The sequence below is a fragment of the Macrobrachium nipponense genome, chromosome 21 (genome assembly GCF_015104395.2).
Source record: "Macrobrachium nipponense isolate FS-2020 chromosome 21, ASM1510439v2, whole genome shotgun sequence".
In the NCBI taxonomy this organism is placed as follows: Eukaryota; Metazoa; Arthropoda; class Malacostraca; order Decapoda; family Palaemonidae; genus Macrobrachium; species Macrobrachium nipponense.
In genome coordinates, this window is record NC_087212.1 from 35219187 (window position 1) to 35232214 (window position 13028).

Here is a 13028-nt window from a genome sequence, read left to right on the forward strand (position 1 = left end):
TAACAGACCTTGGTTACTGTTTCATTTTAAATGAGTCACTGCTAACAATTTGACATACATCAATATGTACCAATAATTCTGTGAACTATTACATAATCGTTAAAAAATTAATACAGTAATGAATTTTAAGGAAAACAAAATAGAAAGAGCTTTGCACAATTTTTTTGTACTTTAAATAAACAAAAATTATAACCATAAACAATAAAAATTAATGTCCATAAAATTTTTAAGACTGAGCATATATATAAAAGTTTTAAAATGTATTCCAAGTGTTGAGGAAAATCCATCTTAATACAAGATTTAAAGAATTTCCATAACCTGACAAATGTGCAAGCAGTAAAGCAATTCTTTGTGCTGTATTATACAGCACTGGGAAAAATCTTATAAGAAAACAACACACCTGCATGATGAAGTTCATTGTTGGAATGCATGGACACACTGGCCAAAGGGCCCGCAGCATTCTCCAGCTCGGCATGACTATGAGCATGGCCTTCAACATCACGAGGTGGGCTAAAATACATTGAATTTATTCATTACATTTTACTACTTTCCAGCCAAAACTCTCAGCCCTAAAAACATGTCAGCATACCCACTATTAACATCAAGAAAATGTTAAATTTCAGAAGTACTACAAAGAAAATATTCACAATCTTCAATTTCGTAATCCTATTTCTACCTACATATATTAATTATTACTACACTAATGTATGCACATAATTAATAGGGAAAATTCCACACTCTCTTTAATCAATGCAATCTACATCTTTGTGCTCCTTTTAATTCTACTTATTCACTAAAATAGACATACGAATTACTACTGATAAAAATCATACATAAAATTTCGTTATTAACTGCCTGATGAGCAACTTTTAACAAAAGGTTCTTAAAATTCTTAATATGTATAGTCATATATGATAAAAGGAAACAAATATGCACTTAAAATTCAAAACAATGAAGACAATTCATGATTACAAAATTGAGGACATAAGGCACCAGGTTCCCTAAGCAAATTGGTAGTCACACAGTACATGTAGTCAATCACACAGATTTATATTAAATGCTCTGTTGTCTCCTCTTACCCCTAAAAGAAAATATCAAATCTAACATCTTTCTTTTCCCCTTGACTTCTTGCACATTCACTCATCAATTACATTATTTTAGTTCATTCATAAATCATTTATTCTTACAGTTCCTTTCTCCAAACTGATTACGCATATATTATCTATTATGTATTTCCCTTTTAACACTGATTCTATCATTCCTTTTCCTTTTACCAAATTCTTTGCATTTTCCAGTTTTATGAATGCCTTCATTTACCCAGTTCATGGAAATATTATCACAGAATTTTCCAGTGGAAGACAGGAGAGCCACATCTGATTTTAGGAGGCAGAAGGGAGGGCAATTGGAATCCAGTGAAGCAGAAGAGCTTCTCACAACCTTCCACTTTTGTTTCTCTTTAGTGATTTCTGTAATCATTTGTTTAAGGTATTTATAAAAATGTTTGTAATACTGTCAGTAATGGTAAAATACTTCAATATTGTTAACAAATCACTATAGGAGTCTGTTCACAGCTTTTCACTGCATTTTCATTCAAAAGGAGCACTCTATAGTGGCTGCTTTGGTGAACATGACTGAGCCTACAGTACTCATGACCATTCCTGCTACATTAACTGAATTTGCTTCAATGCTCAAACCCAAACCTGCAATCTTGTAACTGAATTTGCATTAATGCCTACACCTGCAATCTTGATTAAGTATCTCTGGTGTCACAATTCTACAGAACATTAAACAATTCAATCAATATCAAAGAATGTTTACTGATATCTTTTCTGGTATTATTACCATTCTTACTACAGTGACCAAACCTACCCAATTCACAGTTCCTGTCAAAATGTCCACTTCTGCAACAAAGTTCAAGAATCCAGATGATCAGTCAAATAGATTTGTTTCTATTCTTTGACTACTCCAGCAATGGTGATCATTCCTGCTACTGTGATTGACCCAGCTCCAGTGATAGTTTTGACTACAATGCATGCTTTTATGGTTGTGATCAACCCACCACAAGACTGCTTAACCAAACGTGATATTTTTAAAGATTTTTGTGGGAAACATTATCAGATCACTTCCATGAGCCATAACTGACTTTTAGTAAATCTTACACAGCCAAGTCTAGTAGCTCAGTAAAGGAGAGAGGGATATCAGTTTGACTTGAGATGTCATGGGAGAATGTACTGCTGCCCCTGAACCCAGGACACCTTGTAAATACTTTATAATGAATATACTCAGAATTTGTTACCAACTTTATTTCTTATCTATTATGATACTGTGCGAGTTGTAATTTAATTTTACAAAATAAAAAAATATTGAAAAAACAATTATAACTTGGTAAAATTAGCATATTTTTATGACTTTCAATTTCCCTGGAAGGCACAGAAAGTGCCTATGCATATCTTCCTCTTTCCATTTATGTTTATTTTAATTAGCCATCTTTAAATTTAGCCCAGTCTAATGGTGTGCTTAATATATATATAATATAAATAGCCCAGGCTGTGAGGGTTAAGGCTGTGGAAATTGGGAGTTGGTGTGGTTGGACAGCAATAAAGATTCAGAATATAAATTATATTAAATACAGATGAATCTAAAGAGGAAAGTGGGAGGAAACCCCCACAAAACACACTAAGAAGTAACAGTTTGTGAGGTAAGACAAGATGGAAGAAAGCAGGAGTGAGGTTAAGGCTGAGATGTGGCTGCAGCTAAGGATTGAAGGGACACTACAAACACCTTTCAGTAATGAATACAGTGCATCACTATCCCCTACAGGATCAAGATTTCTAAAGGCATGAAAAAGAAAATAGAAGAAGCAGTACAGCATCAAAGGACCATTGCTTGGCTCCTGCGATCCTTATATAAATACAGCAGATCCCAGCCTTCCACCTGAGGGCAATATAGGGGTTCTAGCTGCATGCACCATTGGACAGGAAGTCACTATGAGACTTACGTTTCAGAAGATGCACAAGTTATGTTAAGACACTTCAGTCTGATTAAGATTCTGCATGGATCAATTCAGTCTTAAGTTGAAGGATAATGAAAACAAAGTGAAATGTTCATATGATCAGTTCCATTTTTTTTTTTTTTTGTAACTAGTCCAAATATTCCATGCTGCCACAAAAGCTAATCAAAGATGATATTAAAATTAATTAACAACTGACTAAATATTAAGCTTCCAATTACAGATTAAGAAACATTAATGTATAACTAACACCATATTTTCAGAGCATCAAATCATGAAATAAAGCCTTTACTTCTCCCAAAAATAGAAATACAGACTGAATTAATAACTTATTATAAGCACCAAGTAGCTTTCATTTCAGCAAGAATGCTGTTGGATTTTGACAACTTACACAGCAGTCTTTGTGGATAATTCTTAAAGTATCATATAAGAATATTTGTGTAAGGTCAATGGATGGCAAAACACCACCTTGATGGCAACATATAGCAAATATTAATACTTAACCCCAGACAAAGCAAGAGTTAAATCATTTAAAGAAAAGGGTATACCTACACCAATAACATTCATACGACTAAAACAAAATATTATCCTTTAGCACTGATGTCCTACCAATGCCTCAATAAAGAATATGAAAAGAAATCTGCAAAAAGGAATGACGGATGCAAGATATACATTACTGGAAACTATGATTACTATATCATGTAAGAGAAGCTTGCAGTTCCTATATGGTATATGCAACTTCAACCACCTAGTTATATCTAGAATACTATTTCACTAAATTTATCATGTTTATCCTTCACCAACAACAGGCACTACCAACTTATTTTACAATTACCATTACCATTAAAGCATAGTTACAAAAATAGAAATGAGAAATGCAGAACAAGAAACATTCTGTCAGAAGACTTACTCTGTTGTGTCTTGATTAAAAATAAAAGATGTGCTGGATAAATTTTAATATCATAAGAGAATATGTTAGCAAATTTTGCATCATGAAATATAATGTTTCATGGTCAATGCTGTGAGGCTGACAAAAACAAGTTAGTGATATTAAAGATGAGCCTAAATGTTAGACAAAAAACAATAATCTGTTCTGCATTCCACACTATAAAACCATCACCTGTTAGTGAGCAATTTTACCTAATTCCCTCTATATAGTGAGGGTGCACGGTTACAGTGGAGTTTAATAGATAGAAGGAGAAGAAGCCGCAGAACATCCCAGTTCCAAGAGTTAAGACAAAGTTGCGACTAATCGCCATAATGATACCTGAAAATAAAATGGGAATGCTATGGTTACAATCCAACACTTCATTGTTATTAAGTCACATTGTGTAAAAATGGGTAGCTACCTGTTGCATGCATCAATGACTGATTATTAAGTATTAGCCAGGCCAGAACTTTTGTCATACCCAGTACAGCAAAAGTGTGCTATAGTATCAACCTTATTAGCTACATTACAATTTGTATTACCTATATAAATTTTCAGCAAATACTACATATACCGGTAGTACAGTGGTCCCCCCGTATTCACGGGAGATGCGTACCAGACTCCCCCGTGAATAGTTAAAACCTGCGAATAGTTGGAACCCCTATAAAAATGCTTAAAACCTCCTATTTTGTTAGTTAAAACTCAAGAAAAACCTACTAAAAATTTTTATACTTGGTTTTCTTAATAGTTTTACCACAAAAAGTGCATTTCATGACAAAATTGATAAAAAAACCAAGAATTTGTGGTTATTTCTCATAGAAAAATACTGCGAAGAGGCGAATTTTCTGCGAATAATGCAGGGAAATATTCCAGAGAGAAATCCACAAATGTGAGTCCACGAATCCGGAGAACGCAAATATGGGGGGTCCACTGTACTGTCTATGTACACTAATTGCAAGGGAGTACACAATTTTATTTCTATAATTTTCCCACTCACCAGATACCACACACTAGATCAAGCACAACAATAAAGTGCGGTATAATTACATGAAAGCAATCTAACACCCAAAACCTAAATTCTAAGTTCTATAAGACTAATGAAGATTATTACACACATCTACTATAAAATATATACTGTAATTTTAATGCCAGCTTTCAAAACAGTGCTCATTACATGAAAATATGATCTACAATATGATCACAATGGCCCTGCAATTCCAAGTTATACTTCTGTTCTTAGTTAATAGTGCAGATAAGGCCAAAAGGCTTCAAGTCTTTTGGGGCAAGTAAATCAACACTCAAATTACTAGGAAAAAAAAGGCCCTAGGTATTAATCCCAGGGAAGGAGGGTTATGTCAATAAACTAATATCATTTGGAGTACAAGTGTGATGAGTTCCTAAGATTGACAAAGCCTCCACGAAATTAAAGGGAAATATGTGCAGATCCTGACTCACCCCAGCAGTGGTGCCATAGAATTAACTTAATGTACAAGGTAATCTCGGTCTTAAATAAAATGGCACATGAAATTTTATCTAATACTACTGTATTACACAAAATCACAATTTGTTGAAAATTGTATTTTTCCTAACTATACAAACCCGAGGTCCTTTAACAATAGGAATGTAATCAGCGGCAGCTGGAACCAGTCATAAGCTTCGAACAAGGAGGTTCGGTAGTAAATCGCTTGTCCGACAGTCGGTGGTCCCGCACGACCGAGAGGTGAATATTCACTTTGCTTTAGGCCCAGGAAACAGAGTGAGGGGTGGCGTGAGGTGGGGCTATGTGTAAAGGACCTCAGGTTTGTATAGTTGGGAAAAATAAAATTTTTGACAAATTGTGATTTGTTCCGATACGTAATACAAACCATCAGTCCTTTAACAATAGGAAGACTCACTTATTGGTGGGTGGAATCTGAGTCTTATGAACAGACTGGTGTTCGTCCGACCTTGGTTCCCTCCCTAATTGTAAGAGCAAAGGGAGGGATCCTAGTCTCTGCCCAGCTGATCGGGGTATGTACCGCAGGATCAGTGGTCAGACCTCTGGACCAAATTCATAAGAGGGAGGAAAGCGTGCCTCTTATGAGTAGCAAGCAAGAACTAGTTCCTACTTCAAGAGCAAATATGAAGTTAAGGGTTTGTCTCTTGTTGGCATCCACTCCCCCCCTTGTTAGGGGAGTGGTGGATAACCACTCCTATCCCTACTGAAAGAGATAGGATGGAGCTCAGTAGCGTAGCTTACCTGCATCAGCCTCCTGTACAGCATAGTGCCCACAGGTAGAGGAGAGAAAAGAGGAGGAAGAGAAGCCAGTCACACTCTCTTTCACTCCTCCATTCATGCAGTTACACAAGGATGCGATGCTTTTCTGTCCGCTCGGGTGCTGGGTAAGCTACACAACTTGTTGAGCAGCCACCACGGGTCCCAAAGAGAAGGTATCCAAGGACCTGTGGGCGATATCCCAAAAGTAGAAGGAAGTAAAGGTTGTCTGGTTGGCCCAGACCCCTGCCTTCAGCACCTGTGCCACGGAGAAGTTCTTGCAGAACGCAAGGGTTGGACCAATACCTCTGACTTCTTGGGCTATCGGATGAGGGGTACGGGTGTCGTCACTCCTATCCGCAGCGTACGCCCTCCTGATTACCTCACGAGGCCAGAAAGAAAGTGTGTTCTTGGACACCTCCTTCTTGGTAACCCCGGTGCTAACGAAGAGGCGTCGACACTCAGGCCGGAGGTGCCAAGTTCTCTTCAGATAGCACTGTAGTGCCCTCACAGGACAAAGCAGCATCTCATCCACATCATCGTCGGTGAAGCCCTTCAGGGAGGGGATCGTGAATGACTCGAACCGGTCGTCAGGGACTGAAGGATTCTGAGTCTTCGCTATGAAGTCCGGGACGAAATCGAGCATCACAGATCCCCATCCCCTCGTATGTTTAACATCAAAAGAAAGACCATGAAGTTCCCCTACTCTCTTCGCCGATGCCAGGGCCAGCAAGAATAGGGTCTTGAGGGTCAGATCCTTGTCTGACGACTCTCGGAGTGGCTTGAAGGGTATTCAAGTCAAGCTCCTAAGGACGAGAGTCACATCCCACCCCAAGGGCCTGAGTTCCCTGGGTGGGCAAGACCTCTCAAAGCTCTTCATTAGAAGGGAGATCTCGAACGAGTTGGAGATATCCACTCCCTGCAGTTTAAGGACTAGGGCCAGGGCGGCTCTGTAGCCTTTAACTGCGGAGACGGAGAGAAGCTTCTCTCGGTGAAGGAAGATGAGGAAATCCGCTACCTGCTGAATAGTGGCTCTGAGAGGAGAGAGACCCCGTCCACGACACCAACCACAGAAGACGGACCACTTTCCCTGGTAAAGATCTGCAGAGGACTGCCTGAGGTGCCCAGCCATCTCACTCGCAAGAGATGGTGGATAATAGCCAGCCGTGAAGACACAGGGACCCAACCGACTGGTGGTACCATTCCACGTGTGGCTGGCACAGGAGGTTGTGCCAAGGGGGAATCTCTCTCGGTGCTTTGGCGAGCAGAGCCAGCAGGTCCGGATACCAAACAGCCTGAGGCCATTTGGGCGCCACCAGAATCATCCGTAGATTCGCCGTGACCAGCACCCTGCTGATCACCTTGCGAATCAGACAGAACGGGGGAAAGGCATAGACGAAGAGGTTGTCCCACAGGTGTTGAAGAGCGTCCTCTGCAGCTGCCCATGGGTACGGCACAACTGAGTAGAAAACCTCGAGTTTTCTGTTGTGCCGGGTGGCGAACAGATCCTTTCCGCCACGCCTGGGTGAAGGGACCACTCGGTCCCTATCACCCGATTCCGATGGCTGAGCTTGTCTGCCACTACATTCCTCTTGCCTGGAATGTAGCGAGCTGACAGCTCTACCGAGTGAGCCACGGCCCACTCATGCACCTGAAACGTCAACTGATGCAACGGGAGGGACACTAGGCCCGCCTGTTTGTTGACGTACGCCACTACCGTGGTGTTGTCGCTCATCAACACCACTGGAACTCTTGGAGAGCGAGAAACGCTGCCTTGAGCTCCAGGACGTTGATGTGAAGGTGCTTGTCGTGATGATCCCGCAGCCAGCAACTCTTCTAGGTGTGCGCCCCATCCCTCGGTCGACGCATCTGAAAGCAGCAACATCTCGGGGGAGAGAGAGAGAGAAGAGAGAGAGAAAAGAGAAGAGAGAGAGACGAGAGAGATGAGAGAGAGAGAGAGAGAGAGGAGAGAGAGAGAGAGAGAGAGATTGCCTGTGACCAACTCTCCTTTAGCCTCCACTGAAGAGACCACAGGTGAAGACGCCCGTGAGGGACTAACTTCTCGAGAGACAACAGGTGACCAATCACGACCTGCCACTGCTGAGCTGGCTGCTCCTGTAGGGACAGGAACCGTCGGGCGGCCTCCCTGAACCTGCTGATCCGCGAGTCTGCGGGGAAGACTCGCCCTGCTACCGTATCGATCAGCATGCCCAGGTACTTCATCCTCTGCTTGGGCTCGAGATCCGACTTCTCAAAATTCACCACGATCCCCAGATCACGGCAAAACTCGAGAAGTCGATCCCTGTCCTGTAGCAACTGCGAGCGGGAGCTCGCCAGGACAAAGTGCCCTGAACTGGTACACCGTCCCGTCAAGGATGAAGCGGAGGTACTTCCTGGAGGACTGATGGATGGGTATCTGGAAATACGCGTCCTTCAGGTCCACAGAAAGCATGAAGTCGTTCTCCCTGATGGAATCGAGCACTGAACGCGTCATTTCCATCGTGAACCGAGTCTGGCGAACGAATCGGTTCAAGGGAGAGAGATCTATCACCGGACACCAGCCCCCAGAGGACTTCTCCACCAGGAAAAGTCGACTGTAGAAGCCCGGTGACTGATCCCATACGATCTCCACAGCTCGTTTGCTCAGCATGGCTTCTACTTCCTGCCGAAGCGCCACGTCCCTAGCAGAACCGGGAATGTACGTCTGAAGATGGACCGGGTTGGAGGTGAGGGGTGGCCGAGACTCGAAGGGTAGTAGATAACCCTCCCGAAGGACATCCACTATCCAGGTCTCTGCTCCGTAGCACTGCCAAGTTGCCCAATGGCTCGCAAGGCATCCCCCCCCACTTCCGGCAGCAGGTGAGGGGGAACGCCGTCCCTAGCGTTTCCCTCCTCTCTTCGACTTCTTCTTCCCAGCTCCTCCTCGAGAGAAGGAGGGCTGGGAGGAGGGCTGGTTACAATCACTCCTTACCGCAGAAGTCGAAGGCAGAGTCTTTCCTCTCGGCCTCGACGAGGCAATCGTCTTAGCCGCAGAAGCGCTAGCCAAACTCTTGGGCTTGGCCGCAGTGGCTCGAGGCTGCCCAGCCACCTTCGAGACTGCCTGGTGTACAAGACGGTCACTGTCATCAGTCCGCCATTGCTCCACCGCACCGGTCCGTTGCGAAGACCCAACGCCTCCTGGTGCCCTGTCGACCTGGTTACTTGAGTGAGGACAGCGTCCCTACGCCTCAGAACCAGGTTGGCCCACAGGTTGGCTGTCTGGTGGGCCAGGTAGGAGATGGCCCTACCTCCAGACTGGCACAGTCTCCCAAAAGCTAGGTCCCCTTCAGGAGTAATGTTTCCCGAGGAGGCCGCGACCTTAGACACTGTGAGGGACCACAGGTCTAGCCAGGAGACTGCTTGGAATGCTGCCATGGCAGTCGATTCCAACGCAAGCGCCTCTTGCTGCGAAAACCAGAGGTTCTCTGACAGCAGGTGTTGGAGAGACACCCCCAAAGTTAGCCTAGCCAGCTCCGGGTTAACATGTTTGGGCGGCAAAGGGTCCTCCGTTGGCACGTAGAATCGCCTCTGTCGCAGTAGAGGTGGGGGAAGGAGCTTGGACGACCTGCCGGACCGAAGAGAACCCTCTTGTCCAGAGACGAGAAAGTCCACCTGGCCTAGCACATTGTCGGCCAAGGCTGATCGAGGCAGACCCACCGTCGTCCTGGGTTCCTTCTTAGGACCCCAGAAAGACTCCAGCCTAGATGTAGGCTCAGAGGGTGGAAGCGCTGATCCTTCCCCGAGGTCATTGTACTGACGAATCAGTGCAATTACCTCTGCAAACGACCCCTGAATCTCGGGAGTGACTGTGTCCTGGGGAGATGGACCGTCAAGCCCATCCAACGAGAATGCCTCCCGAGACCCTCCTCCTTCCACAGGAGGAACCACAACAGACCCCTCATGGTCTCCTCCATCCACTCATGCGTATGATCTGGTCGGTCCTAAGACCGTGCCAGGTTCGTAGTCCCTCGTGGAGGGACCGAGAGAAGCGCACTCCTCACGATCGCTCCTCATCGCCTCGCTCTTCTTGGTGTAGCCCAAGGAAGTTGAAGGGATAGGAGAGGCAGACCTGACGCTCCCCCCTCGCCCACCGGCAGACCTGATGCTCCCCCCTCGCCCACCAGCAGAACCGGCGTGCTTGGGGGGCTGCAGGTGATCGCCAACCCGCGGTGGCGATCGAGCTGCAGGCCTGGTCGCGCGGCTCCCCTGGGGAGAACCGCTGGACCGAGAACCACGGTGACGGTCCCAAGCATCAGGAGAGCTGCTGCCAGTCCCCCTATCCGCCCGGTCCCGGTGGGAGCGACGGTCAGGAGACCGGTAGAGTCCACTGTCGTGGTGGGAGCAAGGCCTGTCCTCAAGGCGCGCCACGGTGCCTGGACCAGCCGAGGCTGTTCCTGGCGACTGAGGGGACCTCTTCTTCGCCTTAGCCCGCGAACGGTCTGGAGGAACCATCGCATCAACCCTGGGTACCGGCAGATCACTACGAGAGCGATCGCCGGCCTGGTGGGAGTCACTTGAGCGACTCCCTCCAGTCTTCCGCTCCGTGCCTCAGGTGTGCACCGACTGTCGGACAAGCAGTTAACTACGAACCTCCTTGTTCGAAGCTTATGACCGGTTCCAGCTGCCGCTAATTACATTCCTGATTACAAACAGGCATTATCTAGGCCATGGAATCAGACTTTCAATAAGATTTTCAGTTTCAAGATACATGTTAGAGTACTTCAAATTGACTGAAGAACCTGAATTGCAGGAATATATCTGGCAATGTTAAAACAATTAGAACAGTCCCAATGAAGATATTTGTTTGTGGTATTTGTGAAGTGGAACACTTCCAAGAAATTTAAAATATCTCTTATCTAAAACATGAATTTGTATAGATTATAAAGTCAAGGCCAAAGCATAGACAAATTTTCCTCCTTTCTCACTTTGACTTTCTCCTCCAAAAGACTTTAGTGAAATAAAAAAACACACACACACACACGAACCAATAACACTATTTTCAAAAATAAAATTCATAACAAATACAATTACATGTTCATCTAGTGAGAGAACATTTTGAGGTCATCCTCAATGATGATTGACATAGTGCACCCATAAAGCACTTCAAGCAGAATGCACAACAGATACTATCAATCCAGTTATGATTCATGATTTTCAAGAAATTTAGGCTGTCAAGCAAAGCACTGGGGGAACTTTCCAAAATTAAGTGCTTACGACAGTGAAAAGTGGGAGTTGGTTGGATTTGGATACAAGATAGAGAGATCTGGAAGATAAATGAAGCAAAATATAAGGATCTAAAGATAGAACTGGGAGAAAACCCCACACCACTACGTAACAAGAAAATCTCCTGTGATACAAAGTTCTCATATGATTTACATCAAATTAGGAGCTATTCTATTTTAACACTTACTTTTAGTTTAAGCGAATGCTAAAAAAGAAAATAGAATTGGCTACCTATTATCAAAACTGACTAGACCACTGATACCGTCTTTTCTGTAAAATGGATTTCTTTAAAGCTACAGCAGAATGTTTTCTTAGTGGCTGATATATCAGAAATTTAACAGAAAGAATGGTATTCCAACAAGAAGCATCCATATTAAAAGTTCATCCCGTAATGTATCAATACGGTTCAAAATCAAAAGTTCATCCTATATCTATCACATACAAAGAATGTTTTACATTTAGTAGCAGTTGTTAAATTCCCTAACTACTATAAGCTTGTCAAAACCAGATGCAATTAGAAAAATTCTGCAAGTGAGTAGGTATTTTGAACAAGTGAATAAAAAATATGCTAAAAATACTTACAGTATGGTCCAGAAATATGTGTTAACAGATTGTGCGATTGCCCTTTTATGCAGTCGCTAGTTCTCAAAAATAATTTTCTGTAGCTGCAAAGCCATTCAAACGTACGAAATCTATTGTCTTTTCTAGTATTTTAGGTAGGGGGGGGGGGGGGTTGCTGGTATTTTAGCTAAGACGGAATGCTCCGCTTCACGCATCTGTGACGTCATTGCGCAGTGTGTATGAATGATCGGTATCATCACCACTGCCATAGCTATTATTCAGATCTGTGAAGTGTATTCTGAAGGCTTCTGCTCAGCCATTAGCTAAGACAGAAGGCTCCGCTTCACACATTTGTGACATCACAGCGCAGTGTGTATAAATGATCGGTATCATCATCATTACCATACGTATTATTCAGATAGTCGAAGTGTATTCTGATCATCCAGATCATGTATGCATCTGCCTAGAAGTCATAGAGGAAGACCTATTTTCTTGAGACTAAAAAAGCTTGTCCCTAAGTTAAAGACGAAGGAAAGAGCAACTTTCATTTTGGCAGCAGTCAACAACTTGAAATCCGTCATTGCTGAACATGGAGTAAGAATTTTTTTTGTCTTGGTTAATTTGTTTTGACTAACTTTTGGCATTTGATCATTTATTTTTTCTATTTTTGAAATAGATTGTGATGAAAATGATAAGTAAAAGTGATTAAGGGGACCGTCCGCTATGTTGTGTATTTTTTTTTATTATACAAAATACATAATTTTCATATATGTTTTAGATATATATAATACCTTTATCATGAAAAAAATTTCAAGTCATTTGAGCAAAAACTTAGTTTTATTAGCAAAAATTATAATTTAAATAAAAAAAATTTAGGTAAAGATTTCTCCGCTAATATGACATCAGTTGTATTGAAAATCATACCATAAAAAATACTTTATATACGGAATAATCCTGTGTGAACAGAATTTTGATTTTTGAATTTTTTTTTTATGAATTTTTTTTTTAAATTT

General features: G+C 42.8%; 1 protein-coding gene across 5 annotated transcripts in view; it reads right to left on the minus strand.

The window, feature by feature from the left end:
- LOC135197915 (glycoprotein-N-acetylgalactosamine 3-beta-galactosyltransferase 1-like) overlaps window positions 1-13028 on the minus strand; it is a 497298-nt gene that overhangs the window by 103570 nt on the left and 380700 nt on the right. For 4 of the 5 annotated variants that reach the window (XM_064225155.1, XM_064225156.1, XM_064225154.1 and 1 more), the window contains exons 3-4: window positions 4151-4277; window positions 401-510 (exon numbers count right to left, since the gene is read on the minus strand). In XM_064225155.1, the coding sequence (XP_064081225.1) occupies window positions 401-510; window positions 4151-4269 (229 nt within the window). In that variant the 5' untranslated portion in view covers window positions 4270-4277. The remainder of the gene's footprint in view (window positions 1-400; window positions 511-4150; window positions 4278-13028) is intronic. The other variant, XM_064225157.1, reaches the window with a different exon arrangement.